The sequence below is a fragment of the Pelophylax lessonae genome (genome assembly GCF_965119305.1).
Source record: "Pelophylax lessonae genome assembly, chromosome: 8".
Classification (NCBI taxonomy): Eukaryota; Metazoa; Chordata; class Amphibia; order Anura; family Ranidae; genus Pelophylax; species Pelophylax lessonae.
Window position 1 is genome coordinate 100,042,387 of NC_138775.1, and position 20,240 is coordinate 100,062,626.

Genomic DNA, 20,240 nt, shown 5'->3' on the forward strand with positions numbered 1-20,240 from the left:
CTTTAAAAGCCATTACAGGTTATCAGTTTAGAGTTAATTATAAGCCCTAGTACTAGAATTATTGCTCTCATCCTGATGTATGCGGTGATACCTTACATATGTGGGCAATGTCGTATCTTCAGGGGTCGCAATGATGACCCCAGCCAGACTCTGGGGGGCCATTGAGTTTGTAGAGAGGCTGTCAGATTAAACTCCCCATGGTGTACCGCCACTGGGAGCTCTGTCAAACAGTGAACACACTCAGCAAAGTGAAAGCAAAGGAGGGAGGAGGTCTTCCTAAGTGCTGTGCTCTCTACCTAGAAACATAGAAACATAGAATGTGTCGGCAGATAAGAACCATTTGGCCCATCTAGTCTGCCCAATATATCTGAATCCTATGAATAGTCCCTGGCCCTATCTTATATGAAGGATAGCCTTATGCCTATCCCATGCATGCTTAAACTCCTTCACTGTATTTGCAGCTACCACTTCTGCAGGAAGGTTATTCCATGCATCCACTACTCTCTCAGTAAAGTAATACTTCCTCATATTACTTTTAAACCTTTGCCCCTCTATATTTTAAAACTGTGTCCTCTTGTGGTAGTTTTTCTTCTTTTAAATATGCTCTCCTCCTTTACTGAGTTGATTCCCTTTATGTATTTAAAAGTTTCTATCATATCCCCTCTGTCTCTTCTTTCTTCCAAGCTATACATGTTAAGGTCCTTTAACCTTTCCTGGTAAGTTTTTTCCTGCAATCCATGTACTAGTTTAGTAGCTCTTCTCTGAACTCTCTCTAGAGTATCTATATCCTTCTGGAGATATGGCCTCCAGTACTGCGCACAATACTCCAAGTGAGGTCTCACCAGTGTTCTGTACAGCGGCATAAGCACTTCTCTCTTTCTACTGCTTATACCTCTCCCTATACATCCAAGCATTCTGCTGGCATTTCGTGCTGCTCTATTACATTGTCTTCCCACCTTTAAGTCTTCTGAAATAATTACTCCTAAATCCCTTTCCTCAGATACTGAGGTCAGGACTGTGTCAAATATTCTATATTCTGCCCTTGGGTTTTTACGTCCCAGGTGCATTATCTTGCACTTATCCACATTAAATTTCAGTTGCCAGAGTTCTGACCATTCTTCTAGTTTTCCTAAATCCTAAATCCCTACATTGCAGTACCTGGCTGTGTGATTGAATTGTACTGTCCAGCTGAGTTTTTTTTAAAGGGTGTGTGTGTGTGTGTGTGTGTATCTCCTCTCTCTCTCTCATATATATATATATATATATATATATATATATATATATATTGTGACAGGAAGTCAGGTAAATCTGGGAATGTAGTCACTGAGAGGAGACACATTCCCACCTGCTTTGAAAGTTCACTGATACTATAGGGTGTTGGCTGCAGAGAGAGCCAGCAGGAAGTTGAAAACCATTCAGCTGTTCAGAATGAGGAGATCAAGGACTCTATAATTTGTCCAGAGAAAATCTATTGAGTGCTGCCTCCTGTCGCCGTGTAGGCTGGGAGAGGAGGACAGACATACGTGTACCTCCCGACGCCGTGTGGGCATGGGAGAAGGACTGCTGCCGCCTGTCGCCGTGTGGGCTGGGAGAGGGGGACAGTCGGATGTGTGCCTCCCGACAAGCTGGTGAGCATGGGAGAAGACCCCCTAAAGCGATGTGAAGCTAAGGAGGGTAACCACGAGTGAAGACGTCTCAAAGGTGAGAAGACAAAGTGTTCCATGTGAAGAGTGTGAAGAGTAAAGGGACCTGTTAAATGAACTGTGTTCAATATGAAGAATCTGAAGAGTAAAGGATCCTGTTATAAATGAACATGTGCTGTGTGAAAGAAAACAAAGGGACATGTTCAATGGACAATGTTTGTGCTGTGTGAAAAGCAAACAAATGGACATTTGAGTGTCTGCTGTAGGATCAGCAGTGTCGGCCCAACAGTAGGTTGGAAAGACTTCTTAGGTAGGTTCCAGCTTGAGAAGGTAGCCGCCCACAGAGGCAAGGATTTATTTTGTCTTTTATTTTATTTTGGCTGTTTTGATGCTTGCAATTGTGTTAAGTAAATTGCATGAATAAATCAGTCTTGTTTTCAACCTCTAATCGGCTATCTCTCTGTGAAAACGCACCCCCAAAGGGGTCATCCACGCCTACCACCGAGCTAATCCCTCACATATGGTGGAGGTATGCAGTGGGCATAAGCAGAGATCCCTGCAAGGAAGTGCAAATGTTTGATGAACTTTATCTGGTGCATGAGATTGCACAATCTATGTGTGCAGAAGAGAAGATCCTGACAGAAAAAAAAAAAAAAAAAAAGTGTTTTAAAGAGACAGGGGTCTCAAAATTTTTTGATGAACTTTGTTGTGTCTGGTGCAAGTGACTGCACAAACTGTGTACGCAGGAAAAGAGATCCTGCAAGAGAGAGAAAAACTACATGTGTTGAAGAGACAGTGGTCTGAAAATTGTTTGCTGGACTGTGAAAAATTTGTTTGTGGAGTTATTGAAGATGGGGCGGTCCAAACGCCTGAAAAATGCAAAGATAGATGAAATGAGAGACCGGATTCTTTGGATGGAGGGGATGTTGCCGTCTGAACCAGCCCCATCCATGCCTAAAGAGAGTCTACTAAAGAGGAAGGTTGTTGTCCCTAGCAACACTGATGAAACTGCTATGGAGACGCAGTGTGCTCAGATGAAAAGTAAACTCAAAATGGAGGAGATGTTGAAACATCTGATTATATCAAATGCAGCTCAACAGCAAGCAAATGCAGCTCAACAGCAGGCAAATGCGGATTTTCAGCGGAGCTTTGCAGCTCAGCAAAAGGCTCACCAAGAGAGCATGGCAGGCTGGAAACAGAGACGCCAGCAGCCAATGGAGGCCATCGGTTTGGAAGAAACCGAGTATGTGTGCAGGGCTGAGTTGGATGCCTTGCAACGGAAAATGGAAGAAAAGGAACAAGCCTTGGAATTGCTTAAAATGGAGCATAGAAACTTGCAGGAAATGAATGAACTACTCAAGTCTCATGTGTTACAGTGGGAAGAATCCACTGCTCTTCTTTTGGTCGAGTTGCAAAAACGCAGAGAGACTATAATGGAGAAAGATACCATCCTCATGGAAAAGGAAAGTGAAATTCAGACTTTGCAGAAGCAAAGTATGGCTGATATGTTGGAGTTGCGTAATCAGCTGGAAAAAAGTCTTCAGTGTTTGGAAGTTACAAAAATAGACCTGCAGGAGTCGCAGGAACAGAATGTCGCTCTGAAAACGACATTGTCTCTCAGCGACAATGAGAAAAGTGAAAGAGAGGCTAAATTACTGAGTACTGTGTATGAGCTCACCACTTTGAGCAATGTGGTAGATGAATTACGTGCAGACTGTGAAAGTTGGAAAGGTGAAGCCCAACGTTTCCAGCAGCAGTTAAAGGAGAAAGAAGCCTGTGTGGCAGAATTACAGTCTCATTCCCAGAAACTAGCCAATGAGGTGAAGGCTCTTATGCAGGGAAAAGGAGATTGTGAACATAAGAGGGAAAAAGTAGAGGCACAGCTTCTGGAATCGCAAGTGAAGGTGTCAGAAGGTGACCGATTGTGTGCTAAGCTGTCAGAGAAGGCAAACCGACTGCAGGTTGAGCTGGACAATGTTACAAATCAGCTTTCTCAAGCAGACAGCAAATCTAGAGAAATTGCGGAAGATTTTTCTATCTTGGAATCGCAGCTGCAAGACACGCAGGAACTCTTACAGGAGGAGAGGTGTCAAAGGCTGAGTTTTAGCACAAAGCTCAAACAAATGGAAGATGAGAAAAATGGCTTCCTGGAACAATTAAAAAAGGAGGCGGAAGCAAAGAAAAACCTATCAGAGCAAGTCGCAACATTGCAAGCTCAGATAGCGGATATGAAAAAACGCATGGAAGAAAGCGTTGGTTCATTACAGTGTGTTGAAGATGTGAAAAAGAAGTTTGATCAGATGCTTGGTGAAGAGAAGACTGTGTCTGCAAAATATGCAGAAGAACGCGCCCGTGCAGAAACGGAGGTGCGTGATAACGAGAGCAAAGCCCTGTTCTTGGCTCGCTCTTTGGAGGAAGCTCTAGAGTGTAAGGCTGAACTAGAAAGTGTTAACCAACAGCTGCGTACAGAAATGGAAGAATTGGTCAGCTCCAAGGATGATGTTGTGAAAAGAGTTCAGGAGCTAGAAAAGTCTAAGCGAGCCTTAGAACAGCAAGTAGAAGAGATGAAGATTCCGTTGCAGGAACTGGAAGAGGAATTCCAGGCAACAGAGGATCTGTCCCAAAGAGGGGATAGTGTGCCTGATGCAGTTTTTAAAAGGATCAGTGTTTTGGGGTCTGTCCTGAGTGAGCCTCAGAAATGTGATGACATGTGGCTTGAATCACCCCTTTGGAATAAACCGTTCCTTCAAAAACTTCAAGCATTGGAAAATGTATCATTAGAGCTTCAGCAAACAAAGGAGCTGAGTAAGAAATGTGATGATTTCTCAGTTCAGGCTGAAAACCTAGTGGGGAAAACTAAGGCTGTTGGTGAAAACGTGAAGCAAATGAATAAGTGCCTTTCAGGGAGTGTTTCCAAAATGGAACTGGTGAAAGACGGGTGGCAGAAGTTTGATCGTGATCTTGAGATGCATTCCATGTGGAATTCAGATAGAGAAAAAGAACTAGGTGACCTTGAGCGGTCAAATAGTTCAGCAGAAAGTGCATTGAAGAAACCTGTAAAAGAATGTGTTGCAGTTCCATGCTTCTTCACTGATGCAGAGAGGAGGTCTATAATGGATACCACCCAGATCGCTGGGTTCAACTGTGTTGTTGCCTTTAACCCCTATGTTGGTGTAAGGAAAGTTGATGATGTTCTGGTTGACTACTTCTGTGAAGAGTTTGGCAAGAAATATAAACTGAATATCAAATCAAATAGTAGGCCTTTACTGCGACTCGCTCAGGAGGGCGAAAAGTTTAAGAAGTTGATGAGTGCAAATGCTTCCGATCTGCCTATGAATATGAAATGTTTGGTGAATGATATTGATATCTCTGGGAAAAGGAACAGGGGTCACTTTGAAGAAATGTGTGACAGCCTGTTGTCTCAATTGGAAAATCCTCTGCACAGCATCTTAGAGCAAGCAAAGCTCAAGAAGGAAGATCATTCCCTTTTACAACAAAAAGTCAATGATTGTGTACAGATGTATGGAGAGGCAACTCAAGTCACAGAGGGATGTCAAGAGTCCCTACTTGGAACAAAGCTTAGTGAAGCAAAGGTTCTCAAAGTTTTGTGGAAAACATTTATGGATTGCAGAGAGAGGCGTCTTAAGAATGTTGAAGACATTAAGACTAGCCCAATTGAGTTGCCTATGGATCACGGTCCTCCATGGTGGATTGGACAGACGGTTATGAGAGACAAGCTGTCTGACATTTATGAGAAAGCTGTCAATGAAGATGACAGAAACGAGAAGGAGCAAAATGATGCCAAAAATGCAGTTGAAGAATGTGTATATGAGATGAGAGACAAACTGTGTGGCATTTATGAGAAATCTGTCAATGAAGATGACAAAACAGTTTCATCCGGAAGCTTGAGGATAATAGGAGGCTTATCAGTGAGTCAGCAGTGCCTGACACATGCGTGCCTGGAAATATGTGTCCCAACCCTAGGGTTGAAACAAGAGGGGGGGGTATGTGACAGGAAGTCAGGTAAATCTGGGAATGTAGTCACTGAGAGGAGACACATTCCCACCTGCTTTGAAAGTTCACTGATACTATAGGGTGTTGGCTGCAGAGAGAGCCAGCAGGAAGTTGAAAACCATTCAGCTGTTCAGAATGAGGAGATCAAGGACTCTATAATTTGTCCAGAGAAAATCTATTGAGTGCTGCCTCCTGTCGCCGTGTAGGCTGGGAGAGGAGGACAGACATACGTGTACCTCCCGACGCCGTGTGGGCATGGGAGAAGGACTGCTGCCGCCTGTCGCCGTGTGGGCTGGGAGAGGGGGACAGTCGGATGTGTGCCTCCCGACAAGCTGGTGAGCATGGGAGAAGACCCCCTAAAGCGATGTGAAGCTAAGGAGGGTAACCACGAGTGAAGACGTCTCAAAGGTGAGAAGACAAAGTGTTCCATGTGAAGAGTGTGAAGAGTAAAGGGACCTGTTAAATGAACTGTGTTCAATATGAAGAATCTGAAGAGTAAAGGATCCTGTTATAAATGAACATGTGCTGTGTGAAAGAAAACAAAGGGACATGTTCAATGGACAATGTTTGTGCTGTGTGAAAAGCAAACAAATGGACATTTGAGTGTCTGCTGTAGGATCAGCAGTGTCGGCCCAACAGTAGGTTGGAAAGACTTCTTAGGTAGGTTCCAGCTTGAGAAGGTAGCCGCCCACAGAGGCAAGGATTTATTTTGTCTTTTATTTTATTTTGGCTGTTTTGATGCTTGCAATTGTGTTAAGTAAATTGCATGAATAAATCAGTCTTGTTTTCAACCTCTAATCGGCTATCTCTCTGTGAAAACGCACCCCCAAAGGGGTCATCCACGCCTACCACCGAGCTAATCCCTCACAATATATATATATATTTATATATATTATCTCACAAAAGTGAGAGAGTATATTATCTGACAAAAGTGTGTGAGTATGTAACTATAGATGTAGGAGTCCGGGACAACTTGGGTTCAAGCGATCACAGGTCGATCACATTTAGCGTAAATCACAACATAGCAAGGCATGAGGGCAACATAAGAACCCTAAACTTCAGAAGGGCAAACTTTGCTCAATGATAGAGGAAATAAACTGGGACAATACCCTAGGATCACTGACCACGGAGGAAAAATGGGATTGCTTTAGGAATATATTAAACAAATGCATCTCACAATGCATTCCTATGGGAAATAAATTTAAAAGAGCCAAAGCCAAACCTGGCTGACTTAGCCTTAATGTAAAGAAACTTATTAGAGAAAAAATAATGGCCTTCAAGAAATATAAATTGGAGGGGACGTTATTGGCTTTCAAGCAATACAAGGAATTAAATAAGAAATGTAAATACGAAATCAAAATGGCTAAAATCAACTTCGAGAGACAAATAGCGGAGGATAGTAAAAAGAATCCTAAGAAATTCTTTAAATATATCAACAGCAAAAAAACGAGGTCAGAGCATGTTGCACACATAATTAACGATGATGGGAGGATGGTTACAGAGGACACTGAAAAGGCAACCGTGCTTAATTCTTTCTTCTCCTCAGTCTTTACACAGGAAAAGGAGGGGTACACTGACCATGACTGTATGGTTAGCAGTACTTCACTGGACTTGCCACTATGGCTAACAGAGGGTGAAATCAGGGAAAGGCTGGATAAAATTATATAGGAATAAAAAAGTTTTTCTCCTCAATTTGGGATTTTGTCGGCAAACAGATACAAAAAATATAAAATTGTAAAGTTTTATTCAAAAAATACATAGAAAAATTGATCAAAATAGTTACATATATAAATATAAAATACATGTCATGGAACGCCAAGAATTGCTACCAAACATGAATAATCTAGTAATACATGGGGTGAAAAACCCCCCCAAAGTGACAGAGTACAAATCCTGAGCCAACGCGTTTCAAACTTTGTGGAACTAACAGTTCAGTTCTTCATCAGGGAAGAGTAGATTTTATACTCTGAAGAGAGAATGGAAAAAGCATAATAAAACAATGAGAAAATAGCTGCACATTCAAAAACAAGCATATCACCCTAGGGGTGATTACAACATATGTGTAGAGAGGAAGAGAAAAAAAAAAAAAAAACATACAAAACATTCATATTTTCAAAGAAATGATCCACGAACTTTCATCTGTTCCATTTCCCCTCCTCCCCTCTCATGGTCAGTCTAGATGTTCTGTATGTTTTTTTTTTTTTCTCTTCCTCTCTACACATATGTTGTAATCACCCCTAGGGTGATATGCTTGTTTTTGAATGTGCAGCTGTTTTCTCATTGTTTTATTATGCTTTTTCCATTCTCTCTTCAGAGTGTAAAATCTACTCTTCCCTGATGAAGAACTGAACTGTTAGTTCCACAAAGTTTGAAACGCATTGGATCAGGATTTGTACTCTGTCACTTTGGAGGGGGTTTTCACCCCATGTATTACTAGATTATTCATGTTTGGTAGCAATTCTTGGCGTTCCATGACATGTATTTTATATTTATATGTAACTATTTTGATCAATTTTTCTATGTATTTTTTGAATAAAACTTTACAATTTTATATTTTTTGTATCTGTTTGCCGTCAAAACCCAAATTGAGGAGAAAAACTTTTTTATTCCTATATGTGACTAGGGATGGTGGCAAACGACACCTATCCCAATCTGAAAAATCTTTTGTAAGGCTGGATAAAATTAACACAAGAAAATCACCAGGCCCGGATGGTGTACATCCGAGAGTACCTAAAGAACTCAGTAAGTTTATATCTAGACCACTGTTCCTGATCTTTGCTGACAGTATTATGACACGAACTGTACCAAGGGACTGGAGAAAAGCTAACGTGATACCAGTATTCAAAAAAGGGCAGAGGCATATCCCGGGTAATTATAGGCCAGTCAGCCTGATGTCAATAGTATGTAAACTTCTGGAGGGGATGATAAGGGACTATATCCAAGAGTTTGCTAAAATCAATAATATCATCAGCAGTAATCAGCACGGGTTTACAAAGGGGTGTTCGTGTCAAACCAATCTGTTAACATTCTACGAGGAGGTTAGCTGTATGCTAGACAGTGGGAGACCTGTGAATGTGGTGTACCTGGATTTTGCTAAGGCGTTTGATACAGTTCCCCACAAACGGTTGATTTATAAATTAAGGTCCACAGGCATCGACCACAGGTTTGCTCTTGGAAACAGAACTGGTTAAAGGGGCATGTCCAAAGGGTGATAGTAAATAATGCATACTCGGACTGGTCTGAGGTGGTAAGTGGGGTCCCCCAAGGCTCAGTTCTGGGTCAAATTTTGTTCAATTTATTCATAAATAGCATTGAGGACGGGGTCAGTAGCTCGATTTCAGTTTTTGCAGATGACACAAAAGTGAGCAGGGCAATAACTTCACATCGGGAGGCAGAAATCTTGCAGAATGACCTGAACAAAATAACAGTGGGCAACTACATGGCAAATGAGGTTTAATGTGGATAAGTGCAAGGTATTGGGACTTATATAGTTACATAGTTAGTGAGGCTGAAAAAAGACACAAGTCCATCCAGTTCAACCTATGATGTGTGTGTGTGTTTGCTTTTAACCGTACATTGTATACCCCTGTATGTTGTGGTCTTTAAGGTGTCCATCCAATAGTTTTTTGAAACTATCAATGCTCCCCGCTGATACGACTGCTTGCGGAAGAGAATTCCACATCCTTACCGCTCTTACAGTGAAGAACCCCTTACGCACTTTAAGGTTAAACCGCCTTTCCTCAAGTTTTAGTGAGTGGCCACGTGTCTTATTGTATCTCCTTTCTCTGAATAGTTTGTTCCTTATGCTAGGGTCGCCAGTACAGTATTTGTACATTGATATCATATCCCCCCTCAATCGTCTCTTCTCCAGAGAGAATAGGTTCAGTGCTTGTAGTCTTTCCTCATAGCTGATGTCCTCCATTCCCCTAATTATTTTTGTTGCCCTTCTCTGGACTTTCTCCAGTTCCAGCACATCCTTCCTGAGGACCGGTGCCCAGAACTGGACAGCATACTCCAGATGTGGCCGGACCAGAGTCTTGTAGAGTGGAAGAGTAATCTCTTTATTTCTGGAGTGAATCCCCTTTTTTATACAACCCAGTATTCTGTTGGCTTTGCTTGCAGTGGCTTGGCATTGCATGCCACTTCCAAGCCTGTTGTCTACCAGTACCCCCAGGTCCCTTTCCATCCTAGACTCACCCAGGTTCCCCCCCTAGTGAGTAGCTTGCTTTCTGGTTTCTGGCCCCCAAGTGCATTACTTTACATTTTTCTACATTAAATCTCATCTGCCATGTAGTTGCCCACCCCGTTATTTTGTTCAGGTCTGCTTGCAAGATTTCCACATCCTGCATAGAAGATATTGGCATGCCTAATTTAGTATCATCTGCAAATACTGAGATTGTACTAGATATCCCCTCCTCTAGATCATTTATGAATAAATTAAACAGGATTGGTCCAAGGACAGAACCCTGGGGGACCCCACTTTCCACACCCGCCCAATCAGAGTACTCCCCATTAATCACCACCCTCTGGACTCTCCCCTGGAGCCAGTTCTCTATCCAGGTACTCACCTTATGGTCCATACCTACCTTCCTTAGTTTGTACAGTAAGCGTTTGTGGGGAACGGTGTCAAAGGCCTTTGCAAAGTCCAGATACACCACATCCACAGGCTTACCTTTATCTAAGTGGCAGCTCACTTCATCGTAGAAGGTTAAAAGATTGGTTTGGCATGAACGATTTTTCATGAATCCATGCTGATTACTACTTATAATACCGTTTTCATTACTAAAGTCTTGTATGTGGTCCCTTATCATCCCCTCCAAAATTTTGCAGACTACTGATGTTAGGCTGACCGGCCTATAGTTACCCGGGATATATCTCGGACTAATAACATAAAAGCAAAATACACGCTAGGGGGGGGGGAACCTCTGGGGGTATCAAAAATTGAGAAAGATCTGGGGGTCTTAGTAGAAGATAGACTTAGCAATAGTATGCAATGACAAGCTGCAGCTGCCAAAGCTAGCAGAATATTAGCATGCATAAGGAAGGGGATGTATTCCAGAGTCAAAACTATAATCCTTATGCTTTATAAATCACTGGTCCGACCACATCTGGAGTATTCTGTCCAGTTTTGGTCACCAGTCCTCAGAAGGGATGTGTTGGAGCTAGAGAGAGTACAGAGAAGGGCAACCAAACTTATTAGCAGATTAGAGGACCTTAATTAAGAAGAGCGTTTACAAGTGCTTGATTTAGTCTCCCTGGAGAAGAGACGCCTGAGAGGGGACATGATAGCAATTTACAAATACCTGGTGATAAGAGCATAGAAAAAAACTATTTAGTCGCAAGGAATGCATGAGGACACAAGGCCATACAATGCGATTAGAGGAGAAGTGTTTCAACCTCAGGATACGCAGGGGGTTCTTTACAGTAAGGGCTACAAGACTGTGGAATTCTCTGCCAAAAATGGTAGTAACTGCGGGGAGTATGGCTACTTTTAAAAGACTCTTGGACATACATCTCAAGGATAAAAACATTCAGGGGTATGGGAAATGATTCACACTGACACAGGTTGAACTGGATGGACTATTGTCTTTATTCAACCTCAACTACTATGTAACTATGTAACCCCTCACATTTTTGCAAATATTTTATTATATCTTTTCGAGCCGATTCACATACAGGCGACTCGACTTGCCGGGGCGACCTGTGAAGTCGCGGTGCACAGCGCGCACCGCGACCTCGGAGCGACATGCATGGACTTCATATCATTGAAGTCAATGCAGGTCGCTCCAGGTCGCCCCAAAGTAGTACAGGACCCTTTTTCTAAGTCGGAGCGACTTGTGTCGCTCCTATTAGAACGGGTCCTGTGCTAATCTATGGCAGATGACCCACGGCGACTTGTCAGGCGACCAAGTCGCCTGACAAGTCGCCCCAGTGTGAACTGGCTCTTCATGTGACAACACTGAAGAAATGACACATTGCAACAATGTAAAGTAGTGAGTGTACAGCTTCATAACAGTGTAAATTTGCTGTCCCCTCAAAATAATTCAACACACAGCCATTAATGTCTAAACCGCCCTAAGTGAAAATGTCCAAATCTTCAGTGTTGTCCCATGAAAAGATATAATAAAATATTTGAAAAAATGTGAGGGGGTGTACTTGCTTTTGTGAGATACTGAATAAACTGTATATTTATGTGTGTGTTTACTGCAGAGCATTCCATCCATCCCATGACACGCTGCAGAGCATTCCACTAATCCCCTAACACTGACGAGCATGCCGCCCATACCATGATACACTGCAGAGCATTACAACTATCCCATGATACACTGCAGAGCATTCCACCCATCCCATGATACACTGCAGAGCATTACAACTATCCCATGATTCACTGCAGAGCATTCCACCCATCCCATGACACTGCAGAGTATTTCACCCAGTGGCGGAACTACCAGGGTGCGCAAAGGTCGCACTTGTGATAGGACCTGGTGTTCAGCCACCGTGGGGGGCTCCAAGATGGCAAAAAGGGGAGCAACTGCAGAACATATGAAAGGGTCCCACTGCGGAGTCGCAATAAAGAGCCCTATGATGGGAATAATGGGCCCGGGCTTTGTAGGGAAGGACCTCAAGACCAGTGGGTCAGGGAGGCCCTTAATTTTTTTTTTTTGCACTGAGGCCCTGAAGGCTCAAGTTACACTTCTGTGTGTGGGGCAATCACTGTTTACATATGCATGTCGGACCCAAGTGTGAATTTGCATTTGGGAGTGCAGCTCAGGGGTAATTTTATATATTTTTTAAAATTTGATTTAAATTTATTTTTTTACACTAAATATTAATTTAACCTTATTGCTATCACAAGGGGTGAATGACACTCCTTTTGATATCCTTGGGCAGCCATAGGTACTCTATATAAAGATAATACATTCCTGATCTTTATGAGTCATTCAATAAAGTAATTTTAGTTGAAGATTTTTTCTTATTAATATGGGCAGTATAAGTTTGTTTTTATTTACATTTTACCATTGGTGGATGTAAAGAATTGGTTTTAATTATGGTATAAAGTATTGAAACGGATTGGATATTGTAATATGGCAGTGATTTAAATAGAGGGAAGGGACGAGTCCAGTCATGTGACCCCTGATGACATCAGACGCTGCTGACGAAATGTGATGGGTGGAATCTACGTGACACCTCTCTTCCGCCATCTTGAAACGCAGGTGGAACGCAAATTGACATCCCTGCTATGTAAACAAGTCTATTTTGATATGTAACATTTGTAAGTGTATTTACTAGCATGCAATTAATAAATGCTTTAAAATACTACATTATGAAGGGTCATTTTCCCTAATCATATGGTACACCACTCTGGAGATATCATCTGACTGTATTGGAGTGCTACTGGGGAACATCTATTCTCAATGATGTGTTCTCAATGATGCTTCATGCATTCTATATGTCTGTGTCTGGTGAGTAGGAAATCTACCTGATGGTGGTGGAAGATAGCACAACCCACTTTTTTGTTGTGTGGAGTCACTTGAGAAGATCTCTGCATCACCATATTTGTACTATTTGGAGCACTAGGTGGCTATGTATGGACATTTTCATATCTTAAGCTTATTATGAGCTGTTTCTTGAGGAATTCATTTTTAAAGGGAGCACAGTTTTAATTTTGTCATTCACATATTCCAGACTTGTTATGCCTTACAACCAGCTGCTTCACATTTGTTATTTGTATTATTTGTCAAAATTTTATTAACAGTGAATTGTACATTTTAAAAATGTAATATTTTTTGTAATATTGTTAGGTTTTATCCAGAGTGCGCAGGTGGAGGGTATTTACTCTATTTTTAATAAAAAGAAAAGGGGTCTGTTAGACTAGAGTATGTCAGGAGTAGAGATGGGCTCAGGCGTGTTTGAGTTCCCTTGTGCCCGATTCCCCCAGGAAGCCGACACTGCACTCCGCTAATCACAGGCAAGTGAGACATTTCCCAATCTGTGCAACTACGGATCGGGAAATGTCTTACTGCCTGTGATTAGCGGTATGCAGTGTTGGCTTACTGGCGGGATCGGGCACGCGGGAATGCGAACACGCCCAAGCCCTTTTCTATTCAGGAGTATACATGGTTTACCTTGACTGCTTTTAATTACAGTGGCAGAACTTCTCTTTGGAAACATTTTTTTTACATACTGCAGGTCATACAATATTTTTGTAATATTTTAAGTTTTTATAAAAGGTTGCATCAAATTATATTAGGCATAAACCACATAATTTACAAACACCATTGTTGCATAAAAAACTAAACCTTCAAAAATGTTTCATTAGTACTATTAAAGGGCCCCCTAGAAATACAGAACCAAGCCAAAACACAGTAGAAAAAAATTATATGCTTCCTAATATTTGATTTCCTTTGATTAGGCTAAAATTTGAATCAAGCTGCAAGCATATTAATATAAGAATGAAGTACATAAAAGGAAACTGTTTTAACTGTCAACGGATTTTTATTTCTGTTCATCCAGCTCTGAGATTAAGAGCCTGTTCACACCAGGCTGCAATGCAGTAATGCATGCGACACAGTACATTTTATTGCAGTTCTGAGTGATAAATCAGTGCTTCTGGTTCATGCTCTGTGTAATGTACTGTATCTTCGGTTGCATGTGCACAAACAGGGCATTGACAGATACATTATATCAGCCTTTCTCAACCGTTTCAATACAGAGGAACCCTTGAAATAACTTTCCAGCCTCAGGGAACCCCTGATAAAAATGACTATATCTTCAACTCATGACACATTAGTGTGATGGTCATTGGTAAGAATGCTCCTTACATTTGTGGTCATTGGGAAGAATTAACCCCTTACAGATAGCTAAAGAGATCAATGGTATCCTGAAAAGCATAAATTGGTGCTCATTTCTCAAAGAAACCCCTAGCAACCTCTGGAGGAACCATAGAGCTGAATGGAACCCTGGTTGAGAAACCCTGCATTACATAAAGCCGATGCTCTGAGTGATCTTTTACTATTATGAATGAATATGCAGCAATGATGGTTCACCAGTGGGCAGGGCTCTGTGCTGGCTGAATCCCCCCCGAAACGCCCATAATTTGGTCTTCAAAAGGGGATGGAACTACAGCCAGCATTAAAAGGTGTGTGTTTGGGGACTATGGGGCCACCAGTCATTACAGAACCTAGTGCTAAATGCATTTCATCCTCTGGGAAATAAAATAAAATGGTAAAGAACAATCATAGTTCTTCTTTAAATCTAACTCTTCTCTGTTTCTATTTGTTTAAAACTTGAGCTGAACATGATAACTTCAATAAAAATACACAAAATGAAATACTTTGGATGTGTTAACAAATCATTAGGATTCTAGCCGACTTCATCCTAAAGTCGTATTAAAGCTTCATTTTTTTAAAAATAACAAACATATTATACTTACCAGCTCTGTGCAGTGGTATTGCACAAAGCAGCTAAAAAAAAAACATAATTTCGGGTCCCTGCTGGCGCTCCTGGCTCCTCCCCCTCGAGCAGTGCCCCCAGAGAAAGCCACTCACTCCTGAGCTGCTGCTCTATGCATCCATAAGACACATAGAGTCACAACTCGGCCCCGTCCCTGCTCTCTCCTTTTTGGCTCACTGTCTGTGACAGCAGTGGGAGCCAATGGGCCGAGGCTATCATGAATATCGCTGGATCGGAGGGAGCTCAGGTAAGGATTGGGGGCTTGGATGGGGGGGGGGGGTGCTGCACACAGAATGTTTTTTACCTTCATGCATAGAAGCATGCATAGAAGCAATGCATGAAGGTAAAATCCCTTAAGCCTTTAGAACCACTGCAAGATTAGCGATCAGTCTGGCGGATAAGTGATTAGCCAGGGAGTTGAGCAGATTCCTCCCTCCACACAAGCCAGGTGGATAAAGGAATCCCCCCCTACTTGGACATTGTATTCTGACAGAGGGACTCCTCCGCTAACAGAATACACTGATCAGTCACTGATCAACAAAAATGTTTTCAAACATTCCCATTTTACAGGAATCGATCTCACGATTGACTTCTGTCGAATGGGGACAGCCATACATCAATCAATTTTCGACTGGTCCCCGATGAGCCAGCTGAATTTCAATCTCTGGCCGGCTTTAATGTTTGGTGGATATAATATTGTGCCTCTCTTTTTACATGAAACTTTTTTTTTAAATTAACCATGAAGAGAAAATAATGTTTTTTAAGTGATATCTAATTGCATCACCATCCACTCCAAGTGGCTTTAAGTCAGGTCTAGTCCTTTGTCAAGATCCCCTGGAAACTAATAATTTTTATTAATTTTGCCATTGTCAGAAAGAAGTGAGATTGTTACCTGGTCCAGCTAAAAACTAAGAATTTAGGAAATAGTCACTTCATGTTTATGGCTAGTTTTAAAATTACAGACACAATAACGCTTGCCATATCTGTGCTGTCATGCTCAAGATCCTATCACAGAGAACCCTTTCCCAAAAAAAAAAAAGGTGCATGCCTGAATTTGCATTATACCCGATGACATTTTTCTCACTTACCTCTTTGTCAGAAGCTATGGGAAATGCAACTTTCATATAATGAAACTGTGCAGCGCGGATAGCATTAAACCAGCTAACAATTTCCTGCAAAAACAAAAATATATTAAATATAATATATATATTTAACTCCTCTTTTGTTAAGAAAGAAACAAACCCCTCTGGGCGATCTATGTACATTGCAACAACTTTAACAAAAAAAAAAAAAATGTATGCAGTCTTATGCATACAGTATGCAGTATGTTTTTAAGAAAAATCTCTATATTCAACTATGTCCTTGGAATGCTGTGTCCACTGGCTCCCCTGCCAGAAAATAGTGATCAGTGCTCGCAAAGAGCATTGATCCAAAGCTGGTTTTCCAGCATGCTTGTTTGACAGAAGCATGTTGTGAGCCGGTTCCTGCCGAATCTACGGTTTTCAGCCTGTGTGTACCCAACTTAAAACTTTTGTACAGTAGCTTACGTGCACAGGGACAGCCTTATTTGCTTATTACTTATGCAGGCTTTGGTTCCTGCAGAGCTGTGGAGTAGTTGTGCTTTATTGGTCCTTCTCATGATTCAAGTTAATGTGTCAGATGATTTATTGAAAACTATGCATGCTTTGTGCAAGGCATATGTTATCTCTACAGTTGCTAAGCAGGAATGCAAAGTCACTGCAGTAGCTAATGTACACAGTCTTTACTGAATAATTGAAAATCTTCAAAAATAAAAATGTTACCTGTCCATCATTGTGGTACACAAACATGTTTCTTGCCCTGTTATCCTTAATGTATGTGATCTGTAAGCCATGATTGTGTTTCATTTTTTCCGTCTGAAAAGTGGCATTAATACTGTCAATTTTAATGACAGCTTTTGGTTCCTTGGCCTAAAAATGAAGACCGATGAAAGTTAGAGGAATGCAGCACATTGGTATTTGTTAAGCAAGTTATTTTTTACATTTAATGCATTTTATACATTGTATCTAAAGAAAGTGAAGGTGCCAAATAACATTCAGTTGTTTTTGGCATCCCTATTTATACAGCTATTCTGCATTGTAGGAGTCATACCAGAGTAAGCTGACCAACTGGAATTTTTATTAGGAGGTTAACATTGGCAGCATCACTATTGCTTGTTGTACAGGTTTCCTTTAACAGGTGTCTTGCATGATAACTGGAAATATAGATATCTTTCTACAAATCCTTTTACTTTAGAGAACGTATATGTTATGGGTACTATATGTGGGTGTTGTGTGATGCCAATCACATTTCAGAATAAACACAGACATGTAAAGAACTTCTGGTATAAAGCTTAAGTTGAAGCTTTATTTAAGCAAGCATGAGTCTGTTATTTTAAGGTTGTGAAACCTCTGGTTCAAGTTGCAAATAAAGTCAAGCACTTTGACAAAGTCTTCCATCACAGCACTTATCCTGGGTAGTGACCATTCTGGTAGCCACCATTGAGGTTGCTGCACAGTGAAGCAGACCTACAGCTAACAGTAGATAATATAATTTGTTCATTGTTCTATTTTTCAGCCAGAATGATTATAATGCTAGTGACCATGATGATGAGAGAAATGTTGACATCAATAATGGGTGGATATTGAGAGAAATTAGGCTGTTGACAATGTACTGCAATAACTGTTCTGGAGATTTTTAACTAGGTAAGCAATAATTTTCATTTGTAAAGTAAATCAGTGAATAATTGTCACTGTTCATAACCACATTATGTGTCTATTTTAAAGACACCAGCTAAACATTGATGTGATGTGATTTCCATCAGTGATCTCAATTTTTTCTGATGTTTAGAAGTTTCTCACTTCTGCTTTTATGAAGTATTTTAAAGTGCCATCTAGCAGTGTAAGAACAAATCTTCTTGCAAAATACTGCCCGTTATCTCGTCCTCGCTTGAATAGGGTCCCCTCCTTTACTCCTGCAAGGAAACATAATAGTTCTGTTACCATCAAATGTCAGTTTGTCAAGCTATTTTAGGTTGGTAACATTCTACTGCAAGATATAAGACATTAACGCATCATGCTAGCAATATCCTGTTTCAGCATTTACATGTCATACTCAAAAATACAATTTTTGTCACAAACATGAGCATTTAAAACTGAGCAAAGGATGAAAACTTATATAAGCAGAGAATGTTGGAGCAATCAGATGATCCTAAGGTTGACCACTGGTCAGGTGACTATGGCTGCAATGATCTTCACCTGTAGCAGCCAGTATTTGGGGAAGACTTAATTGTTTTATTCATACTCAAATACCCCAAGGTTCTTGTGTGCTGGATTATCAAATCTGATTGTTAGAAGACAACAGGAGCTAGGGAAAGGCAGTCAACACAGGTAAAGTTCAAAACCCCCAAAAAGTACAGGTAAAGTCAAGCTGAAAGCTGAGATCCTGTTCCTATAAGGCAGATTAAACAGCACGGTGCTTGTGCTTTCTAATCCGTCCCTCTCTAAGCTGTAAAAAACATGGTTTATCCTGCCTGTTTCTGCGTCTTTCTTTTTGTGCTGACCACAGTAATCATGGCTGCTGATCCATAATTACTGTGGTCAGTTTACATGACTCCAACTCCGTCATCCCGTTGCTCCCCTCTCTCCCCCTCTTTCCCTGCCTGTCAGCTCCTGTGTGTGTGTGTGTGTGAGCTGTCTCACCCCCTCCTGCCGCTATTAGTAGCTGGCAGTAAAGGTAAAGAAATATTACTGCCAGGTCCTCTGTTCCATCAACCTTTCCTACACTGTGTAAATGTTTTTGTACGATGCCTGTAAATACTTTATCACACATCTTTTATGACCAGTCACGTCACCTCCCGCTGCGCTCCTCCCCCATCTAAGGGCTACAGTGGGGGGGTTAAGTGGTCAGCACAGTGGTCACGTGAATTTTCTGGCTGACGTCAGAGGAGGATCTCAGCCCCTCCCACTGTAGCCCTTAGATCAGAGAAGGAGCGTGGCTGAAGGTAGCTGGCAGATATTTTCCTTTACCTTTACAACCACTTTAAACCCAACACAAAGAAGTGGGGACAGGGTTGTTGATTTGCTACAGGCAAACAGACTGTTCACTTTGCAAGGGACTTTTTTAAGTGAGCGGAAGGTCTGCTAAATTCCATCATCCAATCATGTGCAAGCATGGGTATCCTTTGCAAAAGTAAAATTTCACTATATTCACTAAGCTCTGGGGATAAGTCTCTTGCAAAACGAACAGCCTATTTGCCTTTAGTAAATTGAAACCATTGACTCTGTGGCAGCAAACATCAGGACATACCGGGCCGCCAACAGAGAAAGGTGTCTGATCCCAGATATGACTGACCAATCACTGAGCACACTATTGTGTGCTGGAGCACTTGTGTGTGACGACACACCTAAGGGGATTTAGAAATGTATTCACAGACTTGCTAAGTCACATGTGAAGCAGCAGTACAGCAGGCACAGTCAAGGGGGCCTAAGATGAGTGATCAGGATGTGCAACCTGTGAACAACCTTCAATTAATTCTCCTGAGGAATAAGTGAATGAGAGGAAAGTTGTTTGCATAGACTGAGAAATACATACAGCTGAATTTATATTTACATCTTGATCTCATATAAAAATCAATCTTGTGTCCACACTGGGCCTCCCTACTAAACACTGAGCCATTTATTTACATAAAGGTCTCATTCACATTGGCTTACTACAGTATACATCTATGCTGGGGCTGAGTTTGCCAGCACAGAGATGCACAGATGTTCTGTACATCCCTGTGCAGGCAGTCCCATTAGTGTTTACTGGAACGCAGTAACTGCATGGACACAGCCGCTACTCCTGAATCCACAGCCATGCAGGTGTGTGGACCCAAACACAGATAGGAACAGGAAAGTGAGCAAAAAGGCAAGATTTGCATATAATACCCTTATAACCTGATAACCTGAGCTTCTGCATTTTTTTCATCAATGGCTTGAATTGCCTGTGCTTTGACAGGTTAATTTTAAAGTAAACCTGTGATGTGCCTGTGCAGGGCAAAGCAACATGTTCACTTAAACACAGACTTCCACAGATGCATATATTTCCCTAAATTTTACTCCCCTACAACTT

At 41.4% G+C, this 20,240-nt stretch overlaps 1 protein-coding gene across 1 annotated transcript in view; it reads right to left on the bottom strand.

The window, feature by feature from the left end:
- LOC309561960 (arf-GAP with dual PH domain-containing protein 1-like) overlaps positions 1-20,240 on the bottom strand; it is a 114,720-nt gene that overhangs the window by 40,821 nt on the left and 53,659 nt on the right. The window contains exons 5-7 of the mRNA XM_082266050.1: positions 17,990-18,102; positions 16,913-17,059; positions 16,199-16,282 (exon numbers count right to left, since the gene is read on the bottom strand). Of these exons, the coding sequence (XP_082122176.1) occupies positions 16,199-16,282; positions 16,913-17,059; positions 17,990-18,102 (344 nt within the window). The remainder of the gene's footprint in view (positions 1-16,198; positions 16,283-16,912; positions 17,060-17,989; positions 18,103-20,240) is intronic.